Source organism: Tursiops truncatus, chromosome 8, assembly GCF_011762595.2.
Source record: "Tursiops truncatus isolate mTurTru1 chromosome 8, mTurTru1.mat.Y, whole genome shotgun sequence".
NCBI classification, from domain to species: Eukaryota; Metazoa; Chordata; class Mammalia; order Artiodactyla; family Delphinidae; genus Tursiops; species Tursiops truncatus.
The window spans coordinates 40516954-40532207 of record NC_047041.1 but is presented as its reverse complement, the minus strand read 5'-3'; the positions used below and the strand labels follow the sequence as shown (position 1 = coordinate 40532207).

At 39.1% G+C, this 15254-nt stretch overlaps 1 protein-coding gene across 2 annotated transcripts in view; it reads left to right on the top strand.

Annotated features, from left to right (window-relative positions):
* Positions 1-15254, top strand: part of FAT3 (FAT atypical cadherin 3) — a 560923-nt gene that overhangs the window by 167271 nt on the left and 378398 nt on the right. For both annotated transcript variants that reach the window (XM_073808321.1, XM_033862147.2), the window contains exon 2: positions 7498-7812. In XM_073808321.1, coding sequence (XP_073664422.1) covers positions 7498-7812 — 315 coding nt within the window. The remainder of the gene's footprint in view (positions 1-7497; positions 7813-15254) is intronic.

Here is a 15254-nt window from a genome sequence, read left to right as displayed (position 1 = left end):
CTTCTTTTTCATGATAATGGACACATGTGGATAAGTCAGCAGGCAACTCCAGTAATGAAAAGCGTGCATACTCAGATTCACAGCTCCAGATTCCAGGCCTGACTCTGCCGCTTGATCAGCTGGGTGATTCACTTAAAATTCCCGATTTAAAAAGTGCCTTAAATTATATATTTAAATATATTATGTGTCAAATACGTGATATATAAAGTATATAAAAGCGTATGCATATATAATACGTGTATGCTAAAATGTATTTGAAGCATTTTAAACATCTAAGTTAAGATTTTCTCCACCCGCAATTGCTCTATGCATCTTGGTTCATCCCATTTTAGCTGATTTCAGTTGATTTCAGTATATTTCGGAGTGGTAACAGTTATAGATATGACCATGGGTGTGCATGGACTGACCCTGGGTTGGGCCTATGAGGATAAAATCCCCATTCTTCCCTTAATTATCACCACACTCTGCTCAGAACAGTGATCCTTCCTAAGGCAATAAGAGCTTTATACAAGTCTGGGGATGAATAGGAAAAGAAAGAAAAATAGTAACTGTGTGATCCTCCTAAATAAAGACAAGCAAGGGTTGGCTAAAGGGGGTTATAGAGCCCATGAAAGAATTCATATTCTCTCAGAAATAAATGTAGTTAAGTGTTTGATTCTTGAAGAAATAAGCAATTTAAAAATACATGTAGATGTTAACATTGGTGGAAGCTGGGTGAAGGTTGCCCAGGGACTCCTGTCCATTTCTTTGCACCTTCCTGTTAGTCTATAATTATTTCAAAATAAAAAGTCAATACAAATTTTAAATGCACTGAGAATTGGGAGTTAATATTTTGACTGATTGGGAATAAGAATTAAATATATATGCACAAGTAAACGTCTATTAGAGGTATCTACAAAGAATATGCAACCAGGGTGTTTTTAAAATTTTGTTGTCTTTTTTTTAACTGCCTCAGAATCTATAGTACTTATCCTGGCAGAGGGATTTTCTTCATGTCATGGGCCCACAACCTCCAAAGCACTCCCTGAACCATTTGTTGACAGGTCGTTTTAGAGCTGTTGTGGGTATTTGGTTGCCATTCTTTGGGGGCAAGATGTCATTTGAGACTTTGGGTGCCACATATGGGGATATGGCTGGAAAAAAGGTAAATTAAATAACCCAGTGTGTGATGGCCATCTGATTTGAGCAGCTCCATACATGTTTTTCTTTTCATCTCCAATATGTAGGGCTTATTCTATGAGAAAAAGGTGCATATAGTTTTTCTAATATTTGTGAATAAGAAGGAACAATTACAGCTAATGTGCTTCATGCTGGGATCAACTAATTCCATTTCAAGCTGTGCACAGTTCTAATAAATAAATAAATAAATACTGTTTGTGTATCTGCTTATACAATTAAATATTAGGTTTCTCAAATAATTCTAGTCAGCTACTAGACTTATACAGCAAGTAAAGAAGAAACAGGAAAAGAAAAATTTTATAAACATAAGCTTATCTCAAAAATAAAAAAATCCCAACTGTATTTCTAAAGACTTTTTTTATTTTCGTGAATATCAGCATAAATTTGGCATCTCAACTGAATCCACATTGAGCATTTCTGTGATAGGTGAAAATGCAAAGAGGTTAAGGATGTATCTGCATCTGGGATATTCCACCTGAGTTCTTTCTACTGAGCAGCGCTCCCTGAAATTTGCTAGAAGCTCACTGTGGATGGTTTATTTTTTAAATAAGATTTATTAATTGCTCATTCTTGGTTCAGAGCAGAGACAAGGAAGAAGAGAATAGAAGCCTATGTGGCACATGAGGAAGAAATTCTTAGTCTGGAGAAGAAAAACCATGGAGAGGGTCATTTTTTGATATTTGAAGAGCTATCACAGGTGAATGGTGGTTTGCAGACTTGTTCTATTTTATTCTAGGATATGAGTTAGGAAAACATTTAAATTAGAGAGACTGAAGTTTTGCCTCAGTGTGAAGAACTCTGCATTAGCTGAAACTCCCTAGTAAATGATGCGGACCCTGTCACCAAACTCAGAGCAGAGGCTGGGTGCTGGGTCAGGCATCATGTGGGAGCATATACCTACTGATTATTAGGGGTTTGGTTATACCTATTGATCTTCGAAGTCCCTTCCAGATCTGATTTAGTGAGGCTGACTTATCTCATCTGTGATGTAAACTAACCTACTGCTGATTCAGTGTGAGGATTTAAATTCATACATGAACATTTTTTGAGTGTCTGCTACATGCCAGGCACTGTTGTACGCAGTGAGACCACAGTGATTAAGCAGCCAGATACTCTTCTTGTAGAATGTACTTTCTCTAACGGGCAGATGGAAGGAGACTCTTTTCTGGGGATAAACACTCCGGGACTGTGTTAGGTAACGGACTACGAATATGTCACAAACATTTATGTTCTGCATATTTTGATAAATAAAAAAAAGACTCTCTTTGCAGAGAATCAGTACTGTTGTGATTGTGTTTTTATATTCTACAAAGAAATACCAAGAAGTACCTTTTTATGATTTCTACAGTCAATTTGGAGAAGTCAAATAGGAAAGTATCATATTAACTCAACACTGTTTGCCCAATTAATGACACTTCTCTAACAGAGGGGAAAAAAGAATTTCTTTGGACATAAAATACTATGTGACTCTGATGTCTATATAGATTAAAAAGACAATAATGAGATATGGGGATATATGTATATGTATAGCTGATTCACTTTGTTATAAAGCAGAAACTAACACACCATTGTAAAGCAATTATACTCCAATAAAGATGTTAAAAAAAAGAGAAAATAATGTTGTTTTGGTGAGCAACCAGTCTCAAGTTTGACAGACCACTGTTTGAGAATGGGAGCTTCTGTTTACTGGCTGAGTCATCATTCATAAGTTACTTAACTTAAATCTCTTTCCTTACCTGTAATATGGCGATAAAAATAGTAACTACCTCATGAGTGCTTGGCACTAAGAAATACTTGCTGAATGAATGATAGGTTTAAAAAATTTAATGATGAATGCATTTATTGCACCTATCATAATCCCAGCACACAATGATTAAATAGTCATGAATGTGTAGGTGATGATAGTGGTTGTAAAACTGTCCCTATTTGGAGATAATATGATCATCTACGTAGAAAACACTATGGAATTTGTAAAAACCCTGTAATAACTAATAAGTGAGTATAACAAGGTTGCAACATACAAGATCAATATACAAAAATCAGTTGTATTTTTCTTTTTTTTTTTTTTTTTTTTTTGTGGTATGCGGGCCTCTCACTGTGTGGCCTCTACCGTTGCGGAGCACAGGCTCCTGACGCGCAGGCCATGGCTCACGGGCCCAGCCGCTCCGCGGGGCATGTGGGATCTTCCTGGACCGGGGCACGAACCCGTATCCCCTGCATCGGCAGGCGGACTCTCAACCACTGCGCCACCAGGGAAGCCCCAAATCAGTTGTATTTTATATACTAATAACAAACAATTTAAATTTAAATTAAAATAATAATGCCATTTCTAATAATATCAAAATATGAAATGCTTAGGGATAAATTTGACAAAAGATGTGCTGGATCTGTGTTCTGAAACTATACAGCATTGCTTAGAGAAATACAAGAAAACATAAATTAATAAAGAGATACACCATTTTCATGGATCAGTAGACTCAAAGTTGTTAAGATGTCAGTTCTTTCCAAAATGATTTATAGAGTCATTATAATCCCAGTAAAAATCCGAATAGGTTTTTCTCAATTTCATATGGATTCTAAAGCTGATTCTATACTTCATATGGAAACACAAAGGATTTGGAATAACCCAAACAACTTTGAAAAGAAGAGCAAAATTGCAAGACTTACACTTCCTGACTTCAAGACTAATTATGAAGCGTTATTAAGAAAGTGTGATATTGATATAAAAATAGACAAATAGATCAATGAAACAGAATGGAGAGTCCAAATGTAGACCCATACTTATATGGTCAATTGATTTTCAACAAAGATGCAAAGGCAATTCAGTGGAGAAAAGATAGTTTTTTTTCAACAAATGGGGCTGGCACAGTGAACATCCACATATGAAAAATGAGCTTAGGTCCAGAGTTTGTACCATATACAACCATTAACTCAAAATTCATCATAGGTATAAATGTAAAACCTAGGACTTTAAACTTCTGGAAGAAAACACAGGAGAAAAATCTTTGTGACCTTGGATAGGCAAAGATTTCTTAGATACTTAGATAATATCTAAAAACTGAAAGCAACCTAAATGTCCAACAAGTCAATGGTTAAAAACAAATTGTGCTATACGTGTGCAATGGAATACTACTCATAAATTAGAAGGTCTGTTGTATTTTTAAATGTACAACAACATGGATGAATCAGAAATAATTATTCTGGGTGAAAGAAGCCAGAGAAAAAGAGCACATACTGTATCATTCCGTTTCTGTAAAATTCTAGAAAATGCTAATTAGTCTGTAGTGACAAAGCTAATCTGGTTGTCTGTGGGTAGGGAAAATTTGAGAGCATTTTAATTAGATTAAAAATGGGAAGGTGAATACTTTCGGAGGTCATGGTCACATTTTTTATCTTGGTGGTGATGGTTTCACGGGTGTCAAAACTTACAAATGGCTTATTTTTAAATTCTTTTAGAGAAATTGTAGAGGATTTTATTTTTTTTTAATTTATTTTATTTATTTATTTTGGCTGCACCGGGTCTTAGTTGCGGCATGCCGTATCTTCAGTGCGGCACACGGGATCTTTTAGCTGCAGCACGCTAACTCTTTGTTGCTGCATGCATGCGGGCCTAGTTCCCTGACCAGGGGCTGAACCTGGCCCCCTGCATTGGGAGCGTGGAGTCTTACCCACTGGACCACCAGGGAAGTCGCACAGATTGTTTACTTTAAATGTGTATAGTTTATTGTATGTCAATTATGCCATAATTGTAAAAAAGTAATAAAGAATGTATGGTAGCTGTTACAAAGCTATGGGCTATGACATGATTTTGGCAGTCTTTGGGCAACCTCAGAAGTGAGATTTTGCTTGATAGAAAAGCTCATGTGGATTTATATTTTTAATTGTGACCACGTGGATCATAATTAGCTGTGAAGCACTGAAGAAAGTGAGAAAATGCTATCATTAGGCATTGGTTGTTTAATATAGTTAATATGGAGCCTTGGATGAATCTTATAATAATTGTCAACACATTTCATAGTCCTTCTTTTCATTTTGTCCTCAAATTTTTGGATCATGAGAGCAAAGCCTGAACACTTATGTTCCAAGATACTCATTTGCACTTCTACTTAATGAGTAAATATAGCCATAGACATATTTTATCTTAATGAGAGAGAATTTTAATTTCTAGAGGACGTATCTGATGTTTCATTAAAAAATAGAGTAAAATTCCACCCATATATTTTAATTTGCATTAGTGGATGCCTTTCATCTAAGGACTTCTCACAATCATTTAATGTCCAAAGCCTGTAAGGTCCAGAGCCTGTCCCAGTTTGACAGGTCCAAGAAAAGGGATATAAGTGACTTCCAGGGATCCCAGAGCAATTCTGTGACTACAAATCTGTGTGTGTGTGTGTGTGCGCGCGCGTACACACAAGTGCGTGTGTGCATGGTATGTGGTCAGGCGAGGTACAGACAAAGCTGACCTAACTTCTTTGATTTTGTTCCTTCTTAAGTTCTCTTTTTAGTGGACTGACTTTGCTGTTCCCCAAACAGGCCAGATATTTTCATGAAAAGGTATCATGGGCAAGTCACAAAGATCAAGCAACAATATGCCGCATGACCAGAGGAGAAAAAAATATCTAACAAGACTTTCCATCGCAAACTTCTCTCCTCTCAAGATTGTTCCTTGCTTTGGGGGGTGGTTACTATTTACAAGACTTTGGGTGTTGCTTTTGATTCATATTGATTTAACATATACTCAGCATCTGCTGTGTTGCAAGCATTTTGCCAAACTCTCGGCATACGTTTAATTACATGATTGCCACCACAGCACTGAGATATGGGTGATAGAACTAGGCTTGCTTGGTTCAAACGCCTTGTACACGGTCAAAGAGGTAGTAAGTCATGGAGTCTGGGTTGAAACTGGAACATTCGAGGAAGACAGATCCGGGTTCTTCTGCAACTAGCTGTGTGACCTTGGACAAGTTACGTACTCACATCTGAGACTTGATGCCCTCATTATAAGAGAGAATTATAAAGCTTACAGAGTTCTTTGGTGGATAACTTTAGAACGGAAACTTCAGCATCCGTTGGGCGATCTCCCTTTGAATCGTATAGCTGTTCTGAATTACAGGCAGCCTTCACTTTTCTGGCCTGTTTCTGGAAAGATGCCCTCCTCCCTCCCAGGTGCTATACTTGGCAGTTTGCTTATGCAAGATCTACAGGCCAAATTATGTGCCTAATCCAACAGGAGTACAGAGGATATAAGATTCAGGTCAGAACTGGAGAAGTGTTTCTTGACTCCTTCCACGGATCTTTTTTAGGGTATAAAGGTTTACATGAATTACACGCCTTCCAGGTGTATCCTGACTACTTTTAGAGATTTTATAAGCTGAATCCCAGAGTTTTCCCATCGCAGTGGAAAGTACTTAACAGTTCCTGTAGTAAGTTTCTATAGCCTTGGTGGTTGGGTGAGGGCTGTAAAGATATTCAAGAGCACAGCATTTTCTCTTTGGCTTTGCTGTCAGATGTTTGACTTCCTGGTTGGTGCTTGTTTCAACCATGAAATGGGAAAGGTGGAAGGCAGCAGACTGGGCATTTTTCTGCTCCTAATTTAAAATGATTGTCCCTGAGTATCCCTCAAAGCGGCTTAGAGTTTATTTAGTGCACTCTGTAGAGTTCTTGAGGGGGCTAGAGCTCATTCAGAAAGTATGTTGGTATGGCTTACGGCTTCTTCTCTGATTCTTTTGGAATAACTGTGACATTAGATTTGTAGAGAAATAGTATCAAGGAGGTTTGTACTTTTGCATGCAAAATAGTTTCTATCCTAACAGGCAAAAGAATATTTTAAAGGTGTTTTTCATTTTTGTGAATGAACAGACAAAATAATGTATCCCAGGAAAGCTCTTGGTTGTATAGGAAATCAATTCAATATCAGGTCAAATGGAAATTTTGATGCGATAGTGCACTGATTTCCCATGCATCATGGGAAGTGTTTTGACCTCTGGCCCACTCTCTTCCCATTGCTCCCAACTGTCTCGTGTGTGTGTGTGTGTGTGTGTGTGTGTGTGTGTGTGTGTAGATACGTCTACCCCCGAAATTCAAATAAAGTATTTGTGAATATAATTATACTTCTCAAATGGTAGAAGAACTGGTTAGTACAGTTTTGCAGAAAATAGTGTTCTGATGTAAAGAGAAACACTTTCATTTAATTTTGTGTGATGGATTTTTTTTTTCATATGCCAAGATCACTTAGCACAGCCGTCCTCAGTTTGGGGTGATTGACCTAATGTCTTCCTGTTTTGCTATAGCAGTTACACTTTCCTTGCTTTCTCTTAGGAGTCATCTCTACTGCAGACATTCTTGATCGAGAGACAACAGGGTCATACTGGCTGACTGTGTACGCCACAGATCGGGGCGTTGTTCCACTCTATTCCACGATTGAGGTCTACATTGAAATTGAAGATGTGAATGACAATGCCCCGCTGACCTCTGAACCTATTTATTATCCTGTTGTCATGGAAAACTCTCCGAAGGATGTATCCGTCATTCAGATCCAGGCTGAGGACCCTGACTCTAGTTCCAGTGAAAAACTGACATACAGGATTACAAGTGGGAATCCTCAGAACTTTTTTGCCATCAACATCAAAACAGGTAAGGGAATGCTCGTACGACTGTTTCTAGTTGTTAGTCCACCTTTTAAATTCATGAGTCTGACACTTGCTATACGCTCTTATTTATTTTATTGTATGGAGAACAGCATCCTCCTTTCTGGGAATTGCTTGAAAAGGTGAGCGTTTTACCTGCCTGGTTTGGTATGTTTTAATTTCAACTGACATTGAGGTGAAGTGATCTAATAGAAATCGGAGGCTTTCACAGGAAGCCTTAGATTTGCTTTACTCATAATTGTAAAACGTGGTTCCTGAGCCATTCAGAGAGCCAGCTGCCCCCTTTCTCTATCTTGGGAGAGAGTAACCTGGGCCATGCTGGGTTCTATGGGTAGCTGGCTTTGTCACACTTCTCTTTCTAGGAACTTCTTCCTTGCTTGGCCTTAGGCCAGCATGCCATAAATAATCTCCTTAGAGCCTTAACTTTAAGCCCCAGATGTTTTATGATTTCTGTACTACCCATCAATGAAATGTCAATGTTTAGTAGAACTTCCAGTATCTAAATCTTTACATAAAACATACACATATTAATTTTCTTGCTTTTTGCTCAAAAAGTTTCTAGAGAGTGCACTGAAAACTTAACTTGTTGACTAAGGACCAGAAAGGGCAGGTGTGGAGTTTGGTTGAATGCATTCTGAGACAAGTACATACACTGGGAAAAAGTGCTTTGCAGAGTAAATCTCAGAAGTGTGTTGCTTTCTTGTGACTTGTCTCTTTTAGATCTGAACAAGCAGGTAAAACACTCAGTGAGAGTTGTGATGGATAGAGTTTTAATTAAATGAAATTTAGAAGAATTAGAAGATACTATAGCTATCTCGCTCTGGGTGAGTTGATTTTGGTCAAAAGTTAGGCTAGGTGATTGATGTTTGTTGGCTGGGACATGTCCCACTTCCCTAACAAAGTACTGATCGAGTTGATAGTTATTTCTCCTGCTCATGTTTGTTCAAGTAGAAACATATAACTGACACCAAGCGTTTTATAAATGCAAGGTTCCCATTAACATAAGTTAAAGAGAATGCCAAGGGTTTTTCTGAAGCTATTGATTTTTTTCTAATTATGAGTGGGTCAGTCATTTTGTTAAGCAGAGTTTAGCATTTAAATAGTGTTGAATCAGGATCTGACTTTAATTTCATTAGAAGACAGAGAGTGGTCATCAGCTATCAGTGTCTGATTCAGGCATCCTTGAACTTGAAGGAGAAGACTCAGAGAACTGGAGCCGCGTCCATCCTTTCAGCACCCCCTTAAGTATGGGGAGCCTCCCATGCACGTGAGGACCCCCACCCTCCTGATTCACTTTCTCACTGTAACCTAGAGCTCTGTGTAATATGGTGACAGAGAAGTGAATTCAGATACTTGAGAAGGTCAAGAGGGAAAAAGAACAAAGACAAAAAAAGTCACAGGAAAGAAGTTGAGGGCATAGACGTCTTCACACTTCACAGCCCCTGTGGAGCCTGAAACACACCAGTCATATTCCGAATCCTCCCTCTTGATTCCATTGGCACTTGAGCCAGTAAGAGTGAACCCAGCACCCTATTTTATAAAAGACACTGTACAAGGGCAATGTCAACTGGTCTCTTCCTCCACTCATGGCTGAAATTAAAGAAAGAATAAATGTCACAGGGAAGAATTTGGACTGGAAGTGAAGACCATAGACCACGCAGTATTTGGAGAGAAGAACATGGAGACTCATGTAACTAAAGCTGTCTTTTATCAGACTTTGAAAAGTTTGCCCTTGGATTTTCAGAAATTCCTGTATTATCGAAATTTGGACTGTATTACATAACAGCCTTAATCATATTTATAATTTCTCCGTCCTAGCTGTAGATTTTTAAAAAGGATTTGTGCCAGGAATGACATTTTAGACCAACTTTTCTAATAGTCTAAAAGGAACATATAGCACACTTTGTAATTCTCAGACACACGATAAGAAAACACTGGATTTTGTTTATCCATTTAGTCACTCACCAAGCATTTATTGTGCCTACTAGTTTCCAAACAGGATCTTCTAGAGAGAGTTATAAACTTAAGAGATGGCCCAAGCCTATCAGGGACCCAACGTACGTGAAATTACTAAACTGACAAATATTTATGACAGAGTGAAAGTAGAGTGAAGGTTTGCAATAATCGACTATGGTAGAGGAGTTTCACTCAATATGGGGTGGGCAAGAGTGGTAGTTAGGGAGTGTCTCATGGAGGAGGGTAGCATTTGGGATTAGAAGTCCTGGTTTTCGAACCCTTGCTCTGCACTTCTAACTGGGAAACACCATCAACCACAGCAGGGAAAACATAGACTAAATCAGACACTCCGGGCTCTGTGAGCTTGGGCAGGTTACTGAACCTCTCTGAACTTCGGTTTTTAGTGAGAAAGGATAGTTGCAAGGCATAAAGCGGTCCTCATGTAAAATGCTTACCACGGTGCCTGGCACAGTGAAACTGCAAAGAAAGTTGATACCCCATCCTGATTGCTGTAACTCTGATTACAGGCACATCAGTTAATCTCCTCAGATTCTTATCTAGAAAATGAAAATGACCTTGCTTACTTCATACGAGTTGCTCAAGAAGTCTGAATTCATGATGTGTTTGAAGGCCATTGAAGTACAAAGTTCTAGAAGAATCATGTTATTACTCTTCTTATTTCTATTGAGATTCGCAGAACCATGAGCCTGGTGTAACCCTTGTTAAGATTGTTGCTCTAAATATAATGCTGCCTATGGAGCAATTTCCATCCGATTCAACAAGCTCTCCAAAAAGATGGTTTAATTTTTGGCATACTTCCTGTCTCTCTAAAGTCCTTTGTCTGCAATAGTTATGTTAATGTAACATTTTTCAGGAATGAAGGGGGAGGTGTACCTAACTGGTATATTTAGGTAATATTTATGCTTTAGATTTTTTCAACTGGTTGTGGACTCTGGTAAACTGACCTTTCATTCCTTCCTCTGTGGTAGAGCTGAAATTTATAGAGTTCCATTTTGCTTTGGCAATGTGCTACATAATAAATAAAGATTAACATGATTAATGCGAACTCGAATAATGTCAATACTTAGGGTCCACAGCTTGCAGCAGATAACAGATGTCCGGGACCCAGAAAGGGAGAGAGATTTCTTTAATGAACACTCTGTTCTCTACCTAAAGAACTGTTTTCTTTTTTCCTACCAGACCTAAAATCACTTAGAGTCAGTAGTCTGTGGACTTTCTTTGGTAATTCCTGTGGCTTAAGAAGGAAAACAAAAGCTGTAATGCTCTGAGGTCCTTTCTGGCCTGTACAGAGAACGCTTGATTAATTCCAGGCAGAACAGGTGATTTTAATCAAAGGCAGCTTCCTGCATGCGCCTGCCTTAGCTACTCGGTAACGGGAGTCCTACCCACGTGTTCTGAGCAGGAGACACCCAGCAGGCTGGTGCTCACCTGTCCCTCTGGGTGAGCAGGGACTTTAATGCTTCCTTCCAGCACTTGTAAAGGAATCCAAGCTGGCTGCTGAGTGGACATCCAGGCTGAATTGGGGAACAGGTGTGGGAAGTTCCTCTAGGATTTCAGAATGTTTATTGTAGCCCTGTCTCCAGTATGGGAACCATTTGGCATAGTGCCAGCATGCCAGCATTTAGTGGAGCACTCGATAAATATTGTTGTTTTTATTATTATTATTTTTTTAATAAGGGCTTCAAATGCTTGGCTTATTTATTTATTTATTTATTTATTTATTTATTTTTGCTGTGTTGGGTCTTCATTTCTGTGCGAGGGCTTTCTCTAGTTGTGGCAAGCGGGGGCCACTCTTCATCTTGGTGCGCAGGCCTCTCACTATCGCGGCCTCTCTTGTTGCGGAGCACAGGCTCCAGACGTGCAGGCTCAGTAGTTGTGGCTCACGGGCCTAGTTGCTCCGCGGCATGTGGGATCTTCCCAGACCAGGGCTCAAACCCGTGTCCCCTGCGTTGGCAGGCAGACTCCCAACCACTGCGCCACCAGGGAAGCTCCTGTTGTTTTTATTATTATTAATCATCCTGTTTTCCCCACTAGAGTCAAGTTTGCATGAGTTGCAAGCATACTTCTCCCGAACCCCACTGTCTTTTTTTTGAAGTACAGTTGATTTAAAATGTTGTCTTGGTTTCAGGTGTACAGCAAAGTGATTCAGTTACACACACACACACACACACACACAAACACACACACATATATTCTTTTTCAAATTCTTTTCCGTCATAAGTTATTACAAGATATTGAATATAGTTCCCTGTGCTATACAGTAGGACCCTGTTGTTTATCTGTTTTATGTATAGTAATGTGTATCTGTTAATCTCAAACTCCTAATTTATCCCCCCCTTTCCCCTTTCGTAACCATAAGTTTGTTTTCTATATTTATGCGTCTGTTTCTGTTCTGTAAATAAGTTCATTTGTATCATTTTTTTAAGATTCCACATATAAGTGATATATGATATTTGTCTTTCTCTGACTTATTTCACTTAGTATGATAATCTCTAGGTATAGCCATGTTGCTGCAAACGAGACATACTTGAAAGGCGGTGATGTCTTTCCTTCCTAATCAGTGTGTAGCACTGGAACCTTCCACGGGGTTTTATAAAGTGTATTGTGCACTACTGTGTGCCACTGCTGTTCTAGACTCCAGGTATTGGTGGGATGGGTGATAGAACAGAAGTATAAGACATTACTGCATTCAGGGAATTTATTGTCATGGGAAAAATAGGACCATCACACAGACTACGTACTTTAGCAAAAATGTAAGGCAGTTTATAAAAAATAAATGGTCAAACTCTGTGGAATATGAGCTGTGAACAGGATAACATGTCTGGGTGGGGCAGAGTTCAGTGCCAGCTGGAGTAGGAGAGGATGGTGTGAGGACTTTGCAGACCCCTGAAATGGGCCCTGAAGAATGGGTCAGTCTGCAAAGAGAGAAGCGAGAAAATTACCCAGGGACTATGAACAAGTTAAGCTGACCTTGAAAACCCATCCGTTGCTACTTGAGCTAGTTGGAGAGGCCTTTATATCATTAGAAAAGGAATTTTAAAAGACTCATAAATGTCTGGAGTGTTGGAAGACATTAGAAGTAGCAACTATTCACATCTCTTTTATTCTTGTTTGATGATATTTAGATTTTTAAAAGCCTTGGGTCTTATATCTTCCTTCTGAGAGGCCTAAAAAAATAACTTTTTAGAGGGAAAAAACATACCTAAGATAGATCCCTTTATTCTTTCCTTTGCCTCTGTTAAACATAGATCCAGGATTAGGGAATGCTGTATTGAGAGCCTGTGTTTCTGGAAGTGAGCCTTATTTAATCCAGACCTTTTAATGGTTGACTAGCCAGGGCATGGGCTTTCTAAATTCCTTCCTTCAGTTGGGAGGTCTCCCTTTGGTCCATGCTCTGGCCGCTGGCATTGCCACCTAAATTTGAGCGGAGGTGAAGCTCAGCTTGCTTTCGCTTTGTGTGAGCCTCTTGGGATTAACCTGACCAAAGCATACTTATGTGTAGGAAGACTTGCTGCCCTCTCCTCTTCTCAGGCGAGCTGACAGAAAGTGGACCTCTTCAAAAGCATGTGTGCTGTAGGAATACCTCAAAGCCTAACCTTAACGATTGATTCCCTTGGGCTTAGACATTTTTCCCTATACAAAGAGGAGGGATAACTTATTATAATATTGGATGTTATTAGTTCTTTAACCAACTCTAAATAATAGCAGCTTGGGACTTCCCTGGCGGTCCACTGGTTGACTCCATGCTTTCTGGTTCCACTGCAGGGGGCATGCATGGGTTCGATCCCTGGTTGGGGAACTAAGATCCAGCCTGCTGCATTGCGTGGCCAAAAATAAACAAACAAACAAACAAATAAATAAATAATACCAGCTTGCCTTTCAGTGTATGGTATAAGACGAAGCCGGTAAGTGTTACCTGGAGGAGTAACAGAGAGAGAAAAATCTAGACCACATTTCAGCATGATGATGATTGACTGGCAGGCTTGTTAGACTAAGGATTCCTGGGGTGGAGCTCAATCATTTGCATTTCTAACAAGTTCCTATGTGATGCTGACATTGCTCCCCTGAAAACTAGGTTAGCAAGACTCTAGACTTCAGTATCCAAAGAGAAACAAAAGAGGGAGGTAACACAGTGCTGAGCGATGACCTGAGGACAAGGTAGCCAAGTTTGTAATTTATCCGTACATTCCTTTATTTTAAATTTTACTGGAGTGTAGTTGATTTACAACGTTGTGTTAGTTTCAGGTGTATACTCTTGACTTACAGTGCTGGGGTTTTGAAATTTGACCATGAATGCAAAGTGCTCTCTGTACCCACCCCCAGAATCAACTCTCATACCCTTGCTTATACGTTCTGTTTTATGAAGTAGAGAAAAATGAAAATCCTGTCTCTTTAATGGTCCATGAGCAGAAACATTGTGATACCTAAGACTTGTGGTTAATAAAAATTCTGGGTTATATTAATGTTTGGATACACTTCTCTTGTTTCCAGATATATAACATTAAACAGAAACTGTTGCTAAATGGAATTCCGAAATACTTTAATGAATCAACAAACATTTGATATTAGTTTATCATTATAAAAAGAGCAATGGCTCATAAGAGAGTGGTGCTTAAAAATAATCTGGTATCATAAGTAAGCTAAGCCTTCTGTTGATGCCCAGCTCTGTTTGGGGATAATCTGCTTAACAAACTACCTTTTCTTGGAAAACAGAAGGACACCTGGCTTTATGTTATAACATCAGAGATTACAAAGAAAAAAACACACAAGGTGAAGGACAAGGGGACAAATATTGATGATTTTTCTTTCAAGTGAACATTGCAGAAATCTCTTGTTACAGTCTCTTGTTCTTTGTTCCTTCCTAATGGAAAGCTAAATTCTCCTGAATGGGTAGAAATGACCGCGGGATGATGAGTTGTTATTCATAAGTCCAGGCACAAAGCAGATAATGTAGCGAATAAGTACGTATGAAACTGTAAATCACCCTTGCTCCTTCTTTCAGCCATGAAAGGAGGCCTTGTCCTATAGAACATTAAATTGTGTTCATTTAATCCAACGAGTCCAGTAGAACAAATCGGCCTCATGCAGATTTATCACAGGAGGTTATTTAAATTCAGCAGTGACCTTTGCATCCCTGTGAATGTGCTTCACATGAACAGGGACAAAGGGAACTTTTCTGCACTGTCATTGTGTCACTGGGGAGATTGTGCATTTCCCCATTTGATCAACTCATAAGTGTGAACTGGGGGTGGCGGGGTTCTGAGGGTGCAGAGGGGGACATTGCAGAGGAGAGCGTGCTTTCACCTAGAGTGGACTGAGGTTCTGCCTTCCTGTGCCTTGATTTTTTTTTTTTTTTTTTTTGAATGCTCTTGTGAATGTAAGTACCGATTTCAGAGTTTCTCAACTTCAATACTTTCGACATTTTGGACTGGATCAGTCTTTGTTTTGGGA